The 16,848-nt window shown below is 48.2% G+C and overlaps 1 protein-coding gene and 1 non-coding gene across 2 annotated transcripts; one reads left to right on the top strand and one right to left on the bottom strand.

Moving 5' to 3' along the window:
- The first annotated feature begins 12,372 nt into the window (after nucleotides 1-12,372).
- LOC122115431 (tax1-binding protein 3-like) lies at nucleotides 12,373-13,293 on the top strand. Its single transcript, XM_042688899.1, has one exon. It carries the CDS (start codon nucleotides 12,422-12,424, stop codon nucleotides 12,794-12,796), a length of 375 nt encoding a protein of 124 aa, XP_042544833.1. The 5' UTR covers nucleotides 12,373-12,421; the 3' UTR covers nucleotides 12,797-13,293.
- A 3,196-nt stretch (nucleotides 13,294-16,489) lies between these two features.
- Nucleotides 16,490-16,596, bottom strand: LOC122115509. The gene has a single exon (XR_006148782.1). It is a non-coding gene; the product is annotated as a U6 spliceosomal RNA (small nuclear RNA).
- Nucleotides 16,597-16,848: the final 252 nt, after the last annotated feature.

The following is a 16,848-nucleotide window of genomic DNA, read 5'->3' as shown; positions in this document are numbered from 1 at the left end:
ACTCCAGAATGCTTGGCCACAATAATTCTGAGCTTCCACACCTAAAAAAAAAAAAAAAAGATAGAACTAGAAATGTGGCTAAAGTGGTAGAGCACCAGCTTTGAGCAAAAGAACTCAGCACTCCGGCCCTGAGTTTCAAGCCTTAGTACCAGCGCGCGCACACACACACACACACACACACACACACACGTTAAATTCATATAAGACTTGCTGGGCTTCTCTGGACCTTTAAAATGCTCATGTGCTTTGCAGATTTTCAAAAAGAGAACAAATTGGCCAAGCTGCTACTCTCCCGCCCCTACCCCACCATCAAAGCACTTCAGGCTACAGAGCAAAGTTTAGACAGCATCCTTTTCATTGGGAAAGGTAGAGCTGGCAAAGGGGCAACTGTAGCAAGCTGGGGTTTCCTTCATGTACCCTGTGGTGAGCGGGGTAGAGATAAACTGTGGCCATACCCTTACTCGCTATGGAACTTGGAAGAATGAGTGGCACCTTATTTATTTGGTGTCTTGTTTTCCTGAAAGAGGGAAAAGAATGGGTTTTCAGTGAGGACCTCGCCTGCTGATTCAGTATAGGGGGCTCTGGTTCGTCTCGCCACTGATTAAAGAATAAAACGCAGAAAACCCGGGCACTGATGGCTCACACTTGTAATCCTAGCTACTTAAGAGGCTGAGATCTGAAGATGGAAGTTCAAAGCCAGCCTGGGCAGGAAAGTCTGTTGAGACTCTCATATTGCCAATAAACCACCAAAAGGCCAGAAGGGGAGCTACGGCTCAAGTGGTAGAGCAGTAGCTTGAACAAAGAAGCTCAGTGACAGAACCCAGACCCCGAGTTCAAGCCCCAGGATCAGCACATACATTCACGCATGCGTGCATGTACACACACACACACACACACACACACGGCAGGAGAGCTTTCGAAGCCATCAGCAGGTTTATTTGAAAGCAAAAGTATAGACTCCATAGAGTGGGCCTGCGCTGGGAGGGTGCTTACAACAGTCCATACCTTCTCCTAGGGTTTGCGCTGATTGATGATGGCGCGTGTGTGTGCTGTCGTAGCTCTTTCCGTTGACTGTGCCAGAACCCAGGGCATTATGGGAAGAGGCGGTATTGGAGCGGGAGCCCGGGGCATTATGGGAAGAGGCGGTATTGGAGCGGGAGCCCGGGGCATTATGGGAAGAGGCAGTATTGGAGCGGGAACCCGGGGCATTATGGGAAGAAGCAGCTTTGAAGTCGGAACCCAGAGCATTGTGGGAAACAGCAGCATTGGAGCCAGCACCCACAGCATTATGGGAAGCAGCTTTGAAGCGGGAACCCAGGGCATTGTGGGAAGAAGCAGCTTTGAAGCGGGAACCCGGGGCATTGTGGGAAGAAGCAGCTTTGAAGCGGGAACCCGGGGCATTGTGGGAAGAAGCAGCTTTGAAGCGGGAACCCGGGGCATTGTGGGAAGAAGCAGTACTGAAGCGGGAACCCGGGGCATTGTGGGAAGAAGCAGTACTGAAGCGGGAGCCCAGAGCATTATGGGGAGAAGAAGCACCCTCACGGACCATATGGTACCTGTCACAGGTGTGTCCGCCATTTTCCATCTCTACCTAACCAAGGAAGCCTAACTCCTCCCTCATTGGGAGCAGGAATCTTGAAGAGCCCCTGAGCCCTGGGCTTGTTGTGATGCCCCCACCTTGGGGCTGGGGCCCGGGGTTAGGGTGGCCGGAGCTGAGGGTGAAGTGGGGCACAGGGACCGCGGACCGGGTGTTTTGTGCTAGGAGGGCGGACTGCTTAGCCACAATAACGCTGAGCTTCCATACTGAAAGCCTCAAGCCACGGAAGGAGCTATGGAGGGGTAGGGGAGCCTCGAGGGCGTTGGGTCACAAGGACATGTGTGGTGGCAGATCCTGTGCCCTGAAGGTTGGTGGCTCTGCAAGTGTAGAAGCCAGAATCCCCGGCCCGAGGCTCTTCCACATACAAGGTGCTCTCCGCCTCCCGCTGCACCTGGCCCTCCCTGTGGACCACAGCAACCCGCTCGCTGGTGTACGGGGGTCGGCCCTGCTGCAGGGAACAAGAAGGAACTGTTAGTGGGCCCAGGTGCCATCTCTCAAGTACCAGTCAGCAGGCAAGAGGTACTCAGTACCCCTTCAGAGAAAGGGATACACTGTATGTCAGACCCATCTTAAAGCCTTCAAGCTTCACAAGCCCCTTCTATTCAAGAAATATTGGGTTAGGGGAAGAGTGGGAATGTGGCTTAGTGGTAGAGTGCTTGCCTAGCATGCATGAAGTGCTGGGTTCAATTCCTCTGTACCACGTATACACAAAAAGCTGGAAGTGGCGCTGTGGCTCAAGTGGTAGAGTGCTAGCCTTGAGCAAAAGAAGCTCAGGGACAGTGCCTAGGCCCCGAGTTCAAGCCCCAGGACTGGACCAAAAAAAAAAAAAAAGAAAGAAAGAAATATAGGCTCACACGTATAATCCTAGCTACTCAGGAGACTGAGATCTGCTTATGTGGTGCTGAAGAATTGAACCCAGGGCCTCATGCATGCTAGGCAAGCACTCTACCACTGAGCCACCTTCCCAGTCCCCTTGAGATCTGAAGTTTAAAGCCAGTGAGAGCAGATAAATCCAACCAATTCTTACCTCCAATGAGCCAAGAGGTGTGGCTTAAGCCAGCCTTCAGAGACAAAGTCAAGTGAGAACTTGAGGTCCTAAGTTCAAGTATTGGTGCACACACAAAGAGGCTCCAAGTCAAGTGCTGGTGGCTCATGCTTGTAATCCTAGCTACTCAGGAGATCTGAGGTTCAAAGCCAGCCCCAGCAGGAAAGGCTGTGGGATTTTTTTTAATCTCCAATTAACCACCAGAAAACCCGAAGTGGTGCTGTGGCTCAATGTGGTAGAGCACCAACCTTGAGTGAAAAACAGGGATAAACACCCAGTCCCATGACCAACAAAGACCAGGATCAACAAAAGAAGAAGAAAAAGAGCAGGAGGAGGAAGAGGAAGGTGGGGGGTGGGGGGAGGAGAAGGAAGAGTTCCAGAGGTAATGGCTCAGAACAGCATTTCCTGGTTTGTGGGAATGTCATTAAATGCTACAACCCCAAAGGAGTTTAAGTATGGACTCCATTATTAGAAATGCTTGGAAAATACATCATAGATGGGAAATACACAGGAGATGGGAAGCAGACTCTAGGTGTTCAGTTAGCATGCATGTTTTGACTCCCGTGGGTGGTGCTTCTTATAGGAGTGTTTTCCCAAGTATATACTTTTGGGTAATGGAGCAGGATGGGAGAGAATCTTTGGATATTTTTTTTTCGGTCATGAACTCTGGGCCTGGGCACTGTCCCTCAGCTCTTCAGATCAAGGCTAGTGCTCTACCACTTGAGCTACAGCACCACTTCAGGCTTTTTCTGCTTCTGTGGTGCTGAGGAATCGAACCCAGGTCCTCATGCATGCGAGGCAAGCACTCTACCACTGAGCCATCTTCCCAGCCAGAACCTTTGGATATTCTGCCACTCTCAGGCATGTGCTAGAGGAACAGGCAACTTAGCCAGCACATCATCTTGGTATGTTTCTCCTTATTCCTCATTTTTCTGACAAGTGGGAGGATGATCCTCCACACTTTCTGCCTCCTACAGCCTCATCTCTCTATGTCTTGGCTGGGCCATGACTGGGCCAGTCACTGCATGGATCAGCTTGGGGAGTTCATGATGCACTTGGCTGGCTCACAGAGGGTACAAGCCATGCCCCCTTTTGACTCATTACTTTAGTTTCAGCACCAACTACAGTGGCTCATGGCAGGTGGTCAATAATTATTGAATAAATTCCTAACTGGATACATGTATACATTCTTTGTCAGTGAACTGAAAAGTAGTTCTATTTGACAGATGAGGAAACCGAGAGCCAAGTAAAAAAACAAAAAACAACCCAAAAAAAGAGAGAGAGAAGCAGTGTCAGAGTGGAGACTAGAAGTCACATTCAATGGATTCTAGTCAAGCAGTGGATTTATTCTGCAATGATTGCTTTTAGCTTTCCTCCCAATTCCCCATTCCCACCTCACTCCAATCCCTACCACCATATATAAATACACACACCCAGTCTCCTCTTATTGCTTACTTACCTTCTGCCCTGGATATTCCCAGCTGAAGTCCACAGCAATCTCTGGCTCACCCAGAACTGTGCAGGTCACATTGAAGTTGTCTCCCAGTTGGACTGATGTGGTTGAAGCTAGGATGGTGGGTTTGGGGGAGGAAGATGGGTCTGCCATGGATAACAGGAGACAGATGCGGACAGACATATGACAGGTGGTCAGGATGGTTAAATGGATGGCAAGTAAATGGATGAAGAGATGAATTCATGCGAGGTGTGGTCGAACAGAATTAAACAAATGGATGGCATGTTTTAATGGCGGAATAGTTAGATGATTGAACTGATCAAGGATGTTCGAATGGGGATAAATGAAGGATGGAAAAATTTTTGGGGGGAAAGGCTAATTTGGCATACAATGTTAGCTGGTATTGATAGTTATTGATTGATTGATTGATTAATTGATTGATTGCCAGTCCTGGGCTTGAACTCAGGACCTGGCCTCTGTTCCTGAGCCTCTCTGTGCTCAAGGCTAGCGCTCTGTCACTTCAGCCACAGCGCCACTTCTGGCTTTTCCTGTTTATGTGGTACTGAGGAATCAAACTCAGAGCTTCATGTGTGCTAGGCAAGCATTCTACCGCTAAGCCACCTTCCAGGCCCTGGTATTGATATGTATGTTGGTATGAAAATTCCTAGATTTATTGAATTTCAAGTCCTACCTCCAGGTGTTTTGGCAAGACCTGGTCAAATGATGTCTCTATCTAGGGCCTACAGGCTGGACATTTCCGCCCCCCTCCCCACTTCTGAAAGAATTAATGGAGCCTAGATGAATGAGGAGATGGTTGCACGGGAGAAAGTGAATGGATGAAGGGCTTGATTGACAAGGATGGTTTGCTTTGACTGAGAATACATGGATGGAAAGGTTGAATTGATGCGGGCTAGCTGGATGGCTGATGGGCTGGCTGTTGTACAGAACCATAGAGATCTCTAAAATGGCTCGTTACACAGAGCATAATTAAATCCATTGAGTTGATGCACATACCCCAGATTCAAAGTACCTAAAGGAAATGTCCCTCTCCACATCCTCCCCTTCCTGACCCCGCCCCCCAAACCCCAGGCCCACGTACAGTTGACGTAGATGAGCATGTACTTGGTAGAGATTTGTCTCAGGCCACCTAGGCTGGCCAAGCAGAAGAGGGAGCCAGCCAAAGAAGCTTGGGGCCGGTGGATGGTGAAGCCTTTCTTCACATCAAAGGAGATGTCCGTCCCATCCACTGGGACTTCTTCAGGGGGGAATTCCCGATGCAGACTCACCCGGGCCAGGGGGTTGGTCACCTGACAGGGAAGCAGGGCAGGCTGATGAGTGCGTAGCTGCACCACCTGATAATAATCCTCAGTGGGCACAAAGAGTTCCTCTGGGTCTGGGAATGAGGGAGAGAGAAGAATTAAGCTTGCAACAGATTCGTGACTTCCTGATGCTCTAGCACCACTCAGTTCCTTAGCGGGCCTTGAAAACTGTCTTTTCTCTGTCTACCTTATTCTCCAAGCTCTCCTCCTCCTCCTCTTCCTGCTCCTCTTCCTTCTACTCCTCCTCCTCCATGTCCTCCTCCTTGTCCTCCTCCTCTTCTTTCTCTTCTTCTTCTCCTTCCTCTTCCTCATCCTCCTTTTCTTGGTGACAGTCCTGGGGCTAGAACTCAGGGCCTAGGCACTATCCCTCAGCGTTTGTGCTCAAGGTTAGTGCTGTACTACTTTGAGCCACAACACCATTTCCAGCTTATTTGGTAGTTAATGGGAGAGAAGAGTCTCACAGACTTTCCTGTCCAGGCTGCTTTGGAATTACAGTCCTTAGATCTCTGCTTTCTGAGTAGCTAGGATTATGGATGTAATCCTACGGATGTAATTGATGATACCTGGCACTCTTTCCTGTCTTACAAGGGGTGCTGAAGACAAGCCTACCAGCTGCTATTTCCGCATCTGTCTTCAGCTTGCTGTGTGTATGTTTGTGTCTGTATGTGCATATGCCTGTAGGTATTAGGACTTGAACTCAGGGCCTGGGCTCTGTCCCTTAGCTTTTTAGCTCAAGGCTGGCACTCTAGCATTTGAGTTACAACTCTACTTTTAGCTTTTTGCTGAGTAGTGATATCTGTCAGATTTGTCTATTGAGTCTGGCTTCAAACCATGATCGATCTTAGCCATCTGAGTCATTAGAATTACAGGTTTGCACTACCAGTGCCTATTGCCATAGTAGTTTGCTTCCTTTCTGTTAATCTTAAGAGAATTGTTTTGCTGAAGAGTTCCTGCTTTGGCTAGATGGCTTGGATAATTACATTTTAGTTACATACATCTCTAAAGTCTCAGAATCAGCCTGCTGATTAAGTCCCCACACTGTATCCCCACCTGTTTACAGAAGTCTGGTACTATTTCCCAATACTGTTTTTCCAGTGTGACATACAAATTCCCACCCCAGTTGCAACAGTTTCATTACACTCCTTCTCAGAAGGTGACTCTCCCCCCAATTCCTGAAGTCCCCCTAACACCTTCATAACACTTCTTTTCAGAACTGACCCTACCCCCAAATTCCCATAGTTGACGTAATGTGACCCATGTGACTGCCCCATGTGACCCATGTGACTGCCCCCTAACATTCTGCTTAAATTCAGCCTACACCTGTCCATGGCTGCTGCTTTCATTCCTGCTTGGAGTGGCCTGGTGGGTCTGCTCCCCCCCAATAAAGTCTTAAGCCCATATGGGTCACTTGCCTCTCATTTCTTACAACTTCCTTTTTTCCTGAGCACTTTAAGACATCCTGTTAGAAGCCCCTTGAATTTTAATTCCATCCTGTTATTTAAGCCACATCCCTTTGCAGATTGTGGATCTGCAATGGGAACCAACCAATGGGAACCAACTGTGAACCAGCCAATGGGAACCAATTGTGAACCAGCCAATGGGAACAGTGGGGCGGGGCCTGCTGGGTGAGGGATTTAAAAGGGTGCAGCCTGCTTGTTCTGTGTCCTTGCTTGCCAGATTTTTGGTTGTTGGTGTACCCTTCTGCAGAAGTACACTTTTCTTTGCCAAGTTCCTTTTGAGTTGGTGTCTTTATTCCTATGAGATACCCCAACATCCCCAGCTAGTTCTAACACCATGAGTCTAAGCCTTCAGAGAGTTATGTTTGGAGGACTTTTAGGGAGGTGGGTTCTTGGACAGCCTGACTCTAAGGTACCTGTGAAGAAGATGAAAGTCTTTGCCAGGTGTTCCTGACCTTCTGCACACTGCCCATCCTGGCAATGCCGAGTCCAGCAGCTGTATTCACCTGTGTCTGCCCCAGTGGAGTTCACCAGCAGCAGCTGGCTGTGCTGACCAAAGTGCTTGATTCTGAAAGACAGTGAATGAGGCATGCTGGGCATTTTTTGTTAGCTTTTGGGCTTTTTTGTCGGTTGTGGGGCTTGAACTCAGGGCCTGGGCCCTTCCCCTGAGCTCTTTTTGCTCAAGGTTAGCACTCTACCACTTTGAGCCACAGCTCCACTTTTGGTTTTCAGGTGGTTAACTATGAGATGAGTCTCACGGACTTTCTTGCCTGGCTGGCTTTGAACCTGGATCCTTGGATCTCAGCCTTCTGAGTAGCTAGGATTATATGTGTGAGCCACCAACACCTATGCACAACTTTTCATTGAGCCATCTGCCCCCCATTGACTTTTCCCACAGAATGCAAATGGAATCTCCCAGATACTTTGATGTCCTTGGCACCTTCCTAGTGTACTCTCGTTCAGGCCAGCAAATGCCCTCTAAGTGTCTGTACATGCCAAAGGAGGCAGAATCCCAGGAAATCCCACTTCAAGAGGCTTAAGTGTAGCTGGGGGCAGCACATCTTAGCTGTTATTCTAGCTAATATGAGAGGCCGAAGCTCTCCATCTCAACTGAAAAAGCTGGACGTGGTGGTGTACACCTGTCATCCCAGCTAAAATGAGATAACCATCTAGGCAGTTTCGTCCTAGCCAAGAAGTAAACCACTGCACAGCTAATAGGTCTCATGAACCCATTTTACTGTTTGTGTGTGTTGGCGGGGGGGACTTGTTTTTTTTTTTTGTCTTTTTATTTTGGTTGGTCATGGGGCTTGAACTCTACATCTGGGCACTGTCCCTCAGCTCTTCAGCTCAAGGCTAGCGCTCTATCACTTGAGCCACAGCACCACTTTTCGGTTTTGTGGTTTTGTGAGTGGTTTATTGGAGATAAGATTCTCACAGACTTTCCTGCCCAGGTTGGCTTTGAATGGTGATCCTCAGATCTCAGCCTCCTGAGTAGGTAGGATTACAGGCGTGAGCCACCTGCGTGCTGTTTTTTGTTTTTCGCTTTTTGGTTTGTTTGTTTTCTTTTGGTTGTTGTGGGGCTTGAACTCTGGGCTTGGGTGCTGTCCCTCAGCTCTTCAGCTCAAGGCAAACACTCTACCACTTGAGCTACACCGCCACTTCTGGTTTTCTAGTGGTTTATTGGAGATAAGAGTCTCTTGGACTTTCCTGCCCGGGCTGGCTTTGAACTGTGATCCTCAGATCTCAGCCTTCTGAGTAGCTAGGATTAGAGGCAGCAGCCACCAGTGCCTGGCTTTGTTTTGTTTTTGTTTTTGAGGGGAGGGATTTATCTATAGTTGTACCCTGACAGGATACCCAGTGTGGAATGTGAGCCATGGTGAGCTTGGGAAACATATACCAGGGTGCTTATAGAATGACTCCCCAGGTACCTGTGACTGACAGATACCTGGACCCTTTACACTTTTCCTAGAATCCTGGCTGGGAAGGTGGCTTAGTGGTAGAGAGCTTGCCTAGCATGCATGAAGCCCTGGGTTCGATTCCTCAGTACCACATACACAGCAAAAGCCAGAAGTGGCACTGTGGCTCCAGTGGTAGAGTGCTAGCCTTGAGCAAAAGAAGCTCAGGGACAGTACCCAGGCCCTGAGTTCAAGTCCCAGGACTGGAAAAAAAAAAAAAGAGTTTTCCCAGAATCCTCCATACTATACCTCAGGCGCCCCTCAGCCTCCGCCTCCTCCTCCAGGTATTTGGGCATCCTCCAGCGCACAGCCTGCCCCCGGCACCGCAGCGCCAGTGGCTCACCAGCCCGCACACTCAGACAGTCTTTCACCTTCTGGAACCCGCCTTTCCCTACTCCCCACGTCAGGATGGAGGAGTGTGGGGAACTTGGAACCATAGGAACTGAAGCTGTCTTCAACTTCTGTGGCTTGTGGCTGTGGAGGGAAGGGGGTTTTCTTTGGCCTGGAGTTCTTGAAGAAGCCTTCTCCTCACTGAAGGTGGTTGCTTTGAGGCCTTTCTTTTGCTGAGCCTTTGGGGCTCTTCTGGGCTCCTGGGTTTCAGCTGCAGAGAGGAAGGGAGTATGGTCTCATGTTCGAAGATTTTCTTTTTTAATCTAATTTTATTTTTTGGGGGCCAGTTCTGGGGCTTGAACTCAGGGCCTGGGTGCTGTCCCTCAGCTCTTCAGCTCAAGGTTAGCGCTCTACCACTTGAGCCACAACACCACTTCAAGCTTTTTCTGCTTATGTGGTCTCATGCATGCCAGGCAAGCACTCTACCACTGAGCCACCTTCCCAGCCCAGTACATTTCTTTTTGGACAGTGTTACTCCTTCCCTACCTCTCTCCCAGTTTTTCCCTCCTATCCCCATCCACAAGTTGTATAGTTCTTTTTCTTTTTTGGGGGGTCCGGTCATGGGGCCTGAACTCTGGGCCTGGGTGCTATCCCTCAGCTCTTCAGCTCAAGGCTAGTACTCTACCACTTGAGCCACAGAGCCACTTCTGGCTTTTTTTCTGCTTATGTGGTGCTGAGGAATCGAACCCAGGGCCTCATGAATGCAAGGCAAGCACTCTACCACTGAGCCACCTTCCCAGCCCCCTAAGTACTTTATTGGAGATAAGAGTCTCACCGGGCTGGGAAGGTGGCTCAATGGTAGAGCGCTTGCCTTGCATGCATGAGGCCCTGGGTTTGATTCCTCACATAAGCAAAAAGAAAAAAGCCACAAGTGGCGTTGTGGCTCAAGTGGTAGAGTGCTAGCCTTGAGCTGAAAAGCTGAGGGACAGCGCCCAAGCCAAGAGTTCAGGCCCCACGACCAGACCCCCCCCCCAAAAAAAAAAAGAGTCTCACAGATTTTTCTGCCTGGGCTGGCCTCAGATCTCAGCCTCTTGAGTAGCTAGGATTGCAGGTAGGAGCCACTGGTGCCCAGCTTTTCTTGGTTTTTATCTTTCCTCCACCACAAACTTGCTGGGTGACAGGAACCCATTAATTTCTGCTATCTTCTGCTAACGAATGAGAACAAGTGTACTTGCTTTGCCAATGATTGTTTGTGGATCTTAAGTGAGATCATAATATACATGAAGTAGTTAGAATTCAATGCCTGGCATGTAGTAAAAGCTAAATTAATAGTTGTCATCACAATAGTATATTAGCTCTTAAGTAGGGTGCTGATGGCTCACACATAACCCCAGCTACTCAGAGGGCTGAGACCCTGTGGATCCTGGTTAGAAGCCAGCCAAAAAAGATTTTGAGACTCCAGAAAATAATCAGAAAAGGCTAAGCTGCAGGCTTGGCTCATTATGGAAAACCAGTGGAGCAAACATAAAAACTTGAGTTCAGACCATGCACATCTTTCTTAAGCTTGCTTATTCTTCCTCAACAAGCATATGAGAAGGGCTAGGAACAACTGTTGATTTCTTTTTTGTTGCCCTAATGGATTGGAGCAGCTGGTGGGAAAATTCTGGCCACCTTCTTGTTTTGGTCTGGAGCTGAAATCCAACCAGGAGTAGCTTGCAAGACTAGGTCAGTGTTGGCCTGATTCCGACAGGGCCCACACATCAGGCCCTGATTAGAGGCTGACTATAAATATCTTCGTCGGCAGAGACTCCACTCCTGGGAGCCATTGAAAAATAGCTACACCCAGCTTTAGAGCTCTAAGTTTGTCGAGTCACCTAGGCCGATTTACAGACCTTGAGTTTGACTTCACAACCTGACAAGAATGTCTATGATCATAGCGAAAAATTCCTGGGCAGCTGGGTGCCAGTGGCTCACACCTGTCATCCTACCTACTCAGGAGACTGAGGTCTGAGGATCCGTGTTCAAAGCCAGCCTGGGCAGGAAAGTCCATGAGACTCTTATCTCCAATTAACTATGAAAAAAAGCTGGAAGTAGCACTGTGGATCAAGTGATAGAGCACTCATCTTGAGGGGGGAAAAAAAAAGCTCAGGGACAATACCCAGAGCCTGAGTTCAAATCTCAGGAATAGTGCGCACGTATGTGTGTGCGCGTACACACACACACACACACACACACAAATCCTCTGGTTTCTCAAGACTCACTTTTGCTGCACAGAGAGGTTTAAGTCTAGGATAACCAGTCCTGTACTATCCTTACCCCTCCTCCAAACCCTCTTTCAAACACCTGCCAGTTCTTTTGTTCCTTTTTTTCCCCCCCCAGGCCTGGGGGCTTGAACTCTGGGCCTGAGCACTGTCCCTGAGCTACATTTTGCTCAAGGCTAGCGCTCTACCACTTGAGCCATAGTGCCACTTCTGGTTTTCTGGTGGTTCATTGGAGATAAGAGTCTCACGGACTTTCCTGCCCAGGCTGGCTTTGAACACGGATCCTCAGACCTCAGTCTCCTGAGTAGCTAGGATTACAGGTGTGAGCCACCAGAGCCTGGCTACCTCACTCTTTTCCATGTAGGTACCTGTCCCTCCCCTTTTCTGTGATGCTTCCCAGAGGGCATCTGATGGCACCAAGTGGGAATTTTGCCAATGGCCAGGCAGTATTTGGAAGAGGAAATCTAAGATGACAATAGTGTTTAAATGCTGTTCTAATGCTGGGCACTGGTTGCTCATGCCTGTCATCCTAGCTACTCAGGAGGCTGAGATCTGAGGATCAGGGTTCAAAGCCATCACAGGCTTATTTCCAATTAACCACCGGAAAAGCCAGAAGTGGCACTGTGGCTTAAAGTGGTAGAGTGCTAACCTTGACTTAAAAAGTTCAGGTATAATTGCCCAGGCCCTGAGTTCAAGTCCCGTGACTGACCAAAAGAAAATAAAATCCCCACAGCCCCACATTTTCCTAGGTGGGCTGAGAGACAGAGGTCATACTTCCTCTATCTCTCTCTCTCTCTTTTTTCTTTTTCTTTTTTTTGGTCAATTGTGGGGCTTGAACTCTGGGTGGCACTGTCCCTCAGCTCTTCGGCTCAAGGTAACACTGTACCACTTGAGCCACAGCACCACTTCTGGTTTTCTGCTGGTTTATTAGAGATAAGAGTCTCAAGGACGGTTCTCGGGCCGGGCTTCCCGGAGTGGCGTTCAGTTCCCGGGTTGGGGTCGAGATGTCCTACATCCCCGGCCAGCCGGTCACCGCCGTGGTGCAACAAGTTGAAAGTCACAAGCTACGCCAAGGTGAGAACTTAATCCTTGGCTTCAGCATCGGAGGTGGGATTGACCAGGATCCCTTCCAGAATCCCTTCTCAGAAGATAAGACAGACAAGGGCATTTATGTCACACGTGTATCTGAGGGAGGTCCTGCGGAAATTGCTGGGCTACAGATTGGAGACAAGATCATGCAGGTAAATGGCTGGGACATGACCATGGTGACACATGACCAGGCCCGGAAGCGGCTCACCAAGCGCTCAGAAGAAGTGGTGCGTCTGCTGGTGACAAGGCAGTCGCTGCAGAAGGCCGTGCAGCAGTCCATGTTGTCCTAGCAGCTTGCCCTCACTCATACTTGTCTGCCTATTTGTACAGTGACCACTACCATGCTCTGCCTACTTCCTGGCTTCTGTATGCTGGGCCTCAGCTCAGAAGGGTGACAGCTGATCCCCAGGCTGAGCCAGCCTCCCTTCCCCTCTTACCCCAAGTCTGAGCCCTGGTAGCAGCAGTTTCCCCTGGACACTGAGGATTGGAAACCAGGGCCTGAAGTTGAGTGGTTGTGCATCTACAGTGACTAGATTCAGTTCTCAGCCCTGCTGCCTGCCCATAGCAGTGCCCAGGTGAACAGGAAACACCTGACTATTGCCAAAGCTAGGAAATGCCAGGTGGGGTCACTTTTCTGTTTGTTCTGGCTACAGAACTTGGCCCTGCCTTGTTACTACCACAATGTGTGCTGCATGCTTCCTGGGCACCACACTGCTCCCTACATGCCCAGCTGGGGTCTAAACTCACACAGTACCAGAGCTACTTAACCTCCTCTCCCACAGGTGCTGGCCTGGGGGGGGGGGGGGGGGAGGGAGTGGGAAGACACATGTCTGCTTACGGATTTAGATGAATTCCAGAGCTGACATTTTTGGGCAGCTCTCAGGATTGCCAAGTTTCTCTTCACCTGTGGGTTTAACTTTTGTATTTTTTAAATCATAACTTTGATACAGTGTTTTTATCTTACCATTTGGAAAATGCCAGTTTCACTTTTGAATTTAGCTTACTAATTCACATCTGGGAGCAACTACTCTTAGCACACACAAACAAGCCTTAATTTGGTTAATGTGGAAATGGGACAGTATGATGCTATCCCACACTTGATCTTGTGCTCAATAAAGGATGAAATTCAAAAAAAAAAAAAAGAGTCTCAAGGACTTTCCTGACTGGCCTGGCTTTGAATCATGATCCTCAGACTGGTGCCTGGGCACTTATTGTTATTATACAGGTGATGTACAAAGGGGATACAGTTACGCAAGTCAGATAAACAATACATTTCTTTTTGGACAGTGTTACCCCTTCCCTTGCTCTCTCCCAGTTTTTCCCTCCTATTCTCACCCACAAGTTGTATACTTTGTTTTCAATATAGTGTCTAGTGAGTACCACTGCTGCATTTGTTCACCCTCTGTCCCTCTATTTCTGCCCCATTACCCTCCCGAAGACAAATAAACAAACCAACAAGACAAAGGGAAAAGAAAACAAAAATAGCAAGAGAGAGGGAAAAAAACCTCTTGTTTCCATTTCCTGGAGTTCATTTCAATAAGTATTATTTTATACGATATTTTTGGCTTTTTGATTGTTAATTGGAGATTAGAATCTCATGGACTTTCCTTCCCCGGGCTGGCTTTGGACCTCAATCCTCTGCTCCCTGCCTCCTTAGTAGCTAGGATTACAGGTGTGAGCCACTAGCTCCTAGCTTGTTACCTCTTCTTGAGTGCATGTAACTGTAGGGCTCACCATTTGTGGAGGTAGTATCATTTAATCCTTAAAACCTCCGCATGATTTTTTAAATTTTTTATTCTTATTATTCCACTTTATCCTAAATTGAGTCTTTGACTAGAGCTAGGATTTGTTCAATCAGATTCCAGTGTCTGCAAATCACAGCACGAATCGGAGATCGCTAGACAAACAAGAACCTCTGACTTCCAAGTCAGAGAGGTCTGTAAGATCTGGGAGATTCCAACCTCATGCATGCATGAGGGAACCCAGCTCAGACAGGTGATAGGACCCGGTCAACACACAGCACGGCAAAGGCAGGACCTGAGTTTGGAACTCAGCCTCTCTACCTGATCTCTGTGAGGTTCCCCAGGCTGGCACTGCAGAAAGCCAAAGGAAAGGAGTCTTGGTTTATGCAAAGCTTTGCCAAAATAGAAGATGTGCATACCTGAAGAGATACAGATGAGCAGGCCGCAGGCCAGAAAGCAGGAGAACTTGGGGTGCATGGTGGGTCAGCCTGGTACAGACAGACAGCTACGACAGCAGAGGAGACAGACTGCAGGCAGCTGAGTGTGATCAGGGAAGGGGCCAGGGACCCCTGGCATGAGAGGGGAGGGGACCTGATTTCAAAGTCCTGAGCCCAAACAAAATTCCTTTCTTTGGGTCCTCCCTGCCAAGGTGAATGGAGCTATTCAGAACCGTGCTCAGGAAAAAACACTGTGGCAGCCAGGATAGGAGGGTCCCCAAGGACAGATAGAAGGGGTTGGCATGGAGCTGGAGGGGACATTGAGGGTCACAGGAGGGTCACCAGAGGGCATCTGAGGACAGAATAGGTGAATGCAGCTAGTGGGAGATAAGGCGCAAAGTGGCCTTAGACGTGAGGTTAGGCTATGGGCCGTACGCCTGGCAGGCTGCTTTTGCCTTATGAGCCAAGAATGGTTCAATCTTTTTTTTTAATGTGCTGGTGCCAGGCGCTGGTGGCTCACACTTGTAATCCTAGCTACTCAGAAGGCTGAGATCTGAGGATCGAGGTTCAAAGCCAGCTCAGTCAGTAAACTCTGTGAGACTTAGAAAACTGGAAGTGGCACTGTGGCTCAAGTGGTAGAGCACTCGCCTTGAGCTGAAGAGCTGAAGAGCTGAGGGACAGCGCCCAGGCCCAGTGTTCAAGCCCCACGACTGACAAAAAAAATAAAATTAAAAATAAATAAGTAAATGTGCTAGTACTGGGGCTTGAACTCAGGGCCTAAGGCTGTATCTTAGCTTTTTCCACTCAAAGGCTGGCACTCTACCACTTGAACCACAGCCCCACTTCTGGCTTTTTTGGTGGTGAATTGCAGATGAAAGTCATACTTTTCTGCCCAGCTTGGCTTCAAACTGTAAATCTCAGATCTCAGCCTTCTGAATTGCTAAGATACAGATGTGAGCCACTGACACCTAGCTGATTATTTTGAAATATTTTTAGTCTTTTTTTTTTTTTTTTGGTGCCAGTCCTAGGGCTTGAACTCAGGGCCTAGGCACTGTCCCTGAGCTACTTTTGTTCAAGTCTAGCACTCTACCACTTGAGCCACAGCACCACTTCAGCTTTTTCTGTGTATGTGATACTGAGGAATCGAACCCAGGGCTTCATGCATGCTGGGCGAGCACTCTACCATTGAGCCACCTTCTTAGCCCTGAAGTATTTTTAAGTAATACCTGGTAACAAGTGAAAAGTATGTGAAATTCAAATTTTAGTCCAAAAATCTCTCAGTTTAGTTTGTTTTGAAGATGGGGTCTTGTTATTTAGTTTAAACTAGTCTTGAGCTGGTCATCCCTCTACTTCAATCTCTGAAGTGCTGGGGTTACAGGCCTGAACCAGTATCTCCAGCACCATTCTCATTCCATCCGCATTTTCTCTTTCTTTCTTTCTTTCTTTCTTTCTTTCTTTCTTTCTTTCTTTCTTTCTTTCTTTCTTTCTTTCTTTCTTCCTTCCTTTCTTTCTTTCCTTCCTTTCTTTACTTTTCTTTTTTTATGTTTTTTTATTGTGAAAATACTGCACAGAGGGGTTACAGTTCCAAGAGCAAGGTAATGAGTACATTTCTTATCAAGCATTGTTGCCTCCTCCTTTGTTTTTCCCCTACCATCCCTTCCCTCCCATCTCCACAACTACACTCCCCACCCCCCCACCCCCGCCTGCCCTGCCTAAATTGTAAAGTTCGTTTTTCGTCATAGTGTCTTGTACATCTCATTGTTACAATGGGCCAATCTGTATCCCTATTTAAACACTTTGTTTTAAAAATATGGAACGCTTCACGAATTTGCCTGTCATCCTTGCACAGGGGCCATGCTAATCTTCTCTGTATCGTTCCAATTTTAGTATATGTGCTGCCAAAGCAAGCACTCTTTCTTTCTTTCTTTCTTTCTTTCTTTCTTTCTTTCTTTCTTTCTTTCTTTCTTTCTTTCTTTCTTTCTTTCGTTGGTCATGGGACTTTAACTCTGGGCCTGAGTGCTGTCCCTCAGTTCTTCAGCTCAAGGTGAGCGCTCTACCACTTGAGCCACAGCACCACTTCCGGTTTTCTGGTGGTTTATAAGAGTCTCACAGACTTTCCTGCCTGGGCTGGCTTTGAACAGCGATCCTCAGATCTCAGCCTTC

Source organism: Dipodomys spectabilis, unplaced genomic scaffold (genome assembly GCF_019054845.1).
Source record: "Dipodomys spectabilis isolate Male_0828 unplaced genomic scaffold, ASM1905484v1 ptg000119l, whole genome shotgun sequence".
Lineage (NCBI taxonomy): Eukaryota > Metazoa > Chordata > Mammalia > Rodentia > Heteromyidae > Dipodomys > Dipodomys spectabilis.
This window is presented reverse-complemented; position numbering and strand designations above follow the sequence as displayed.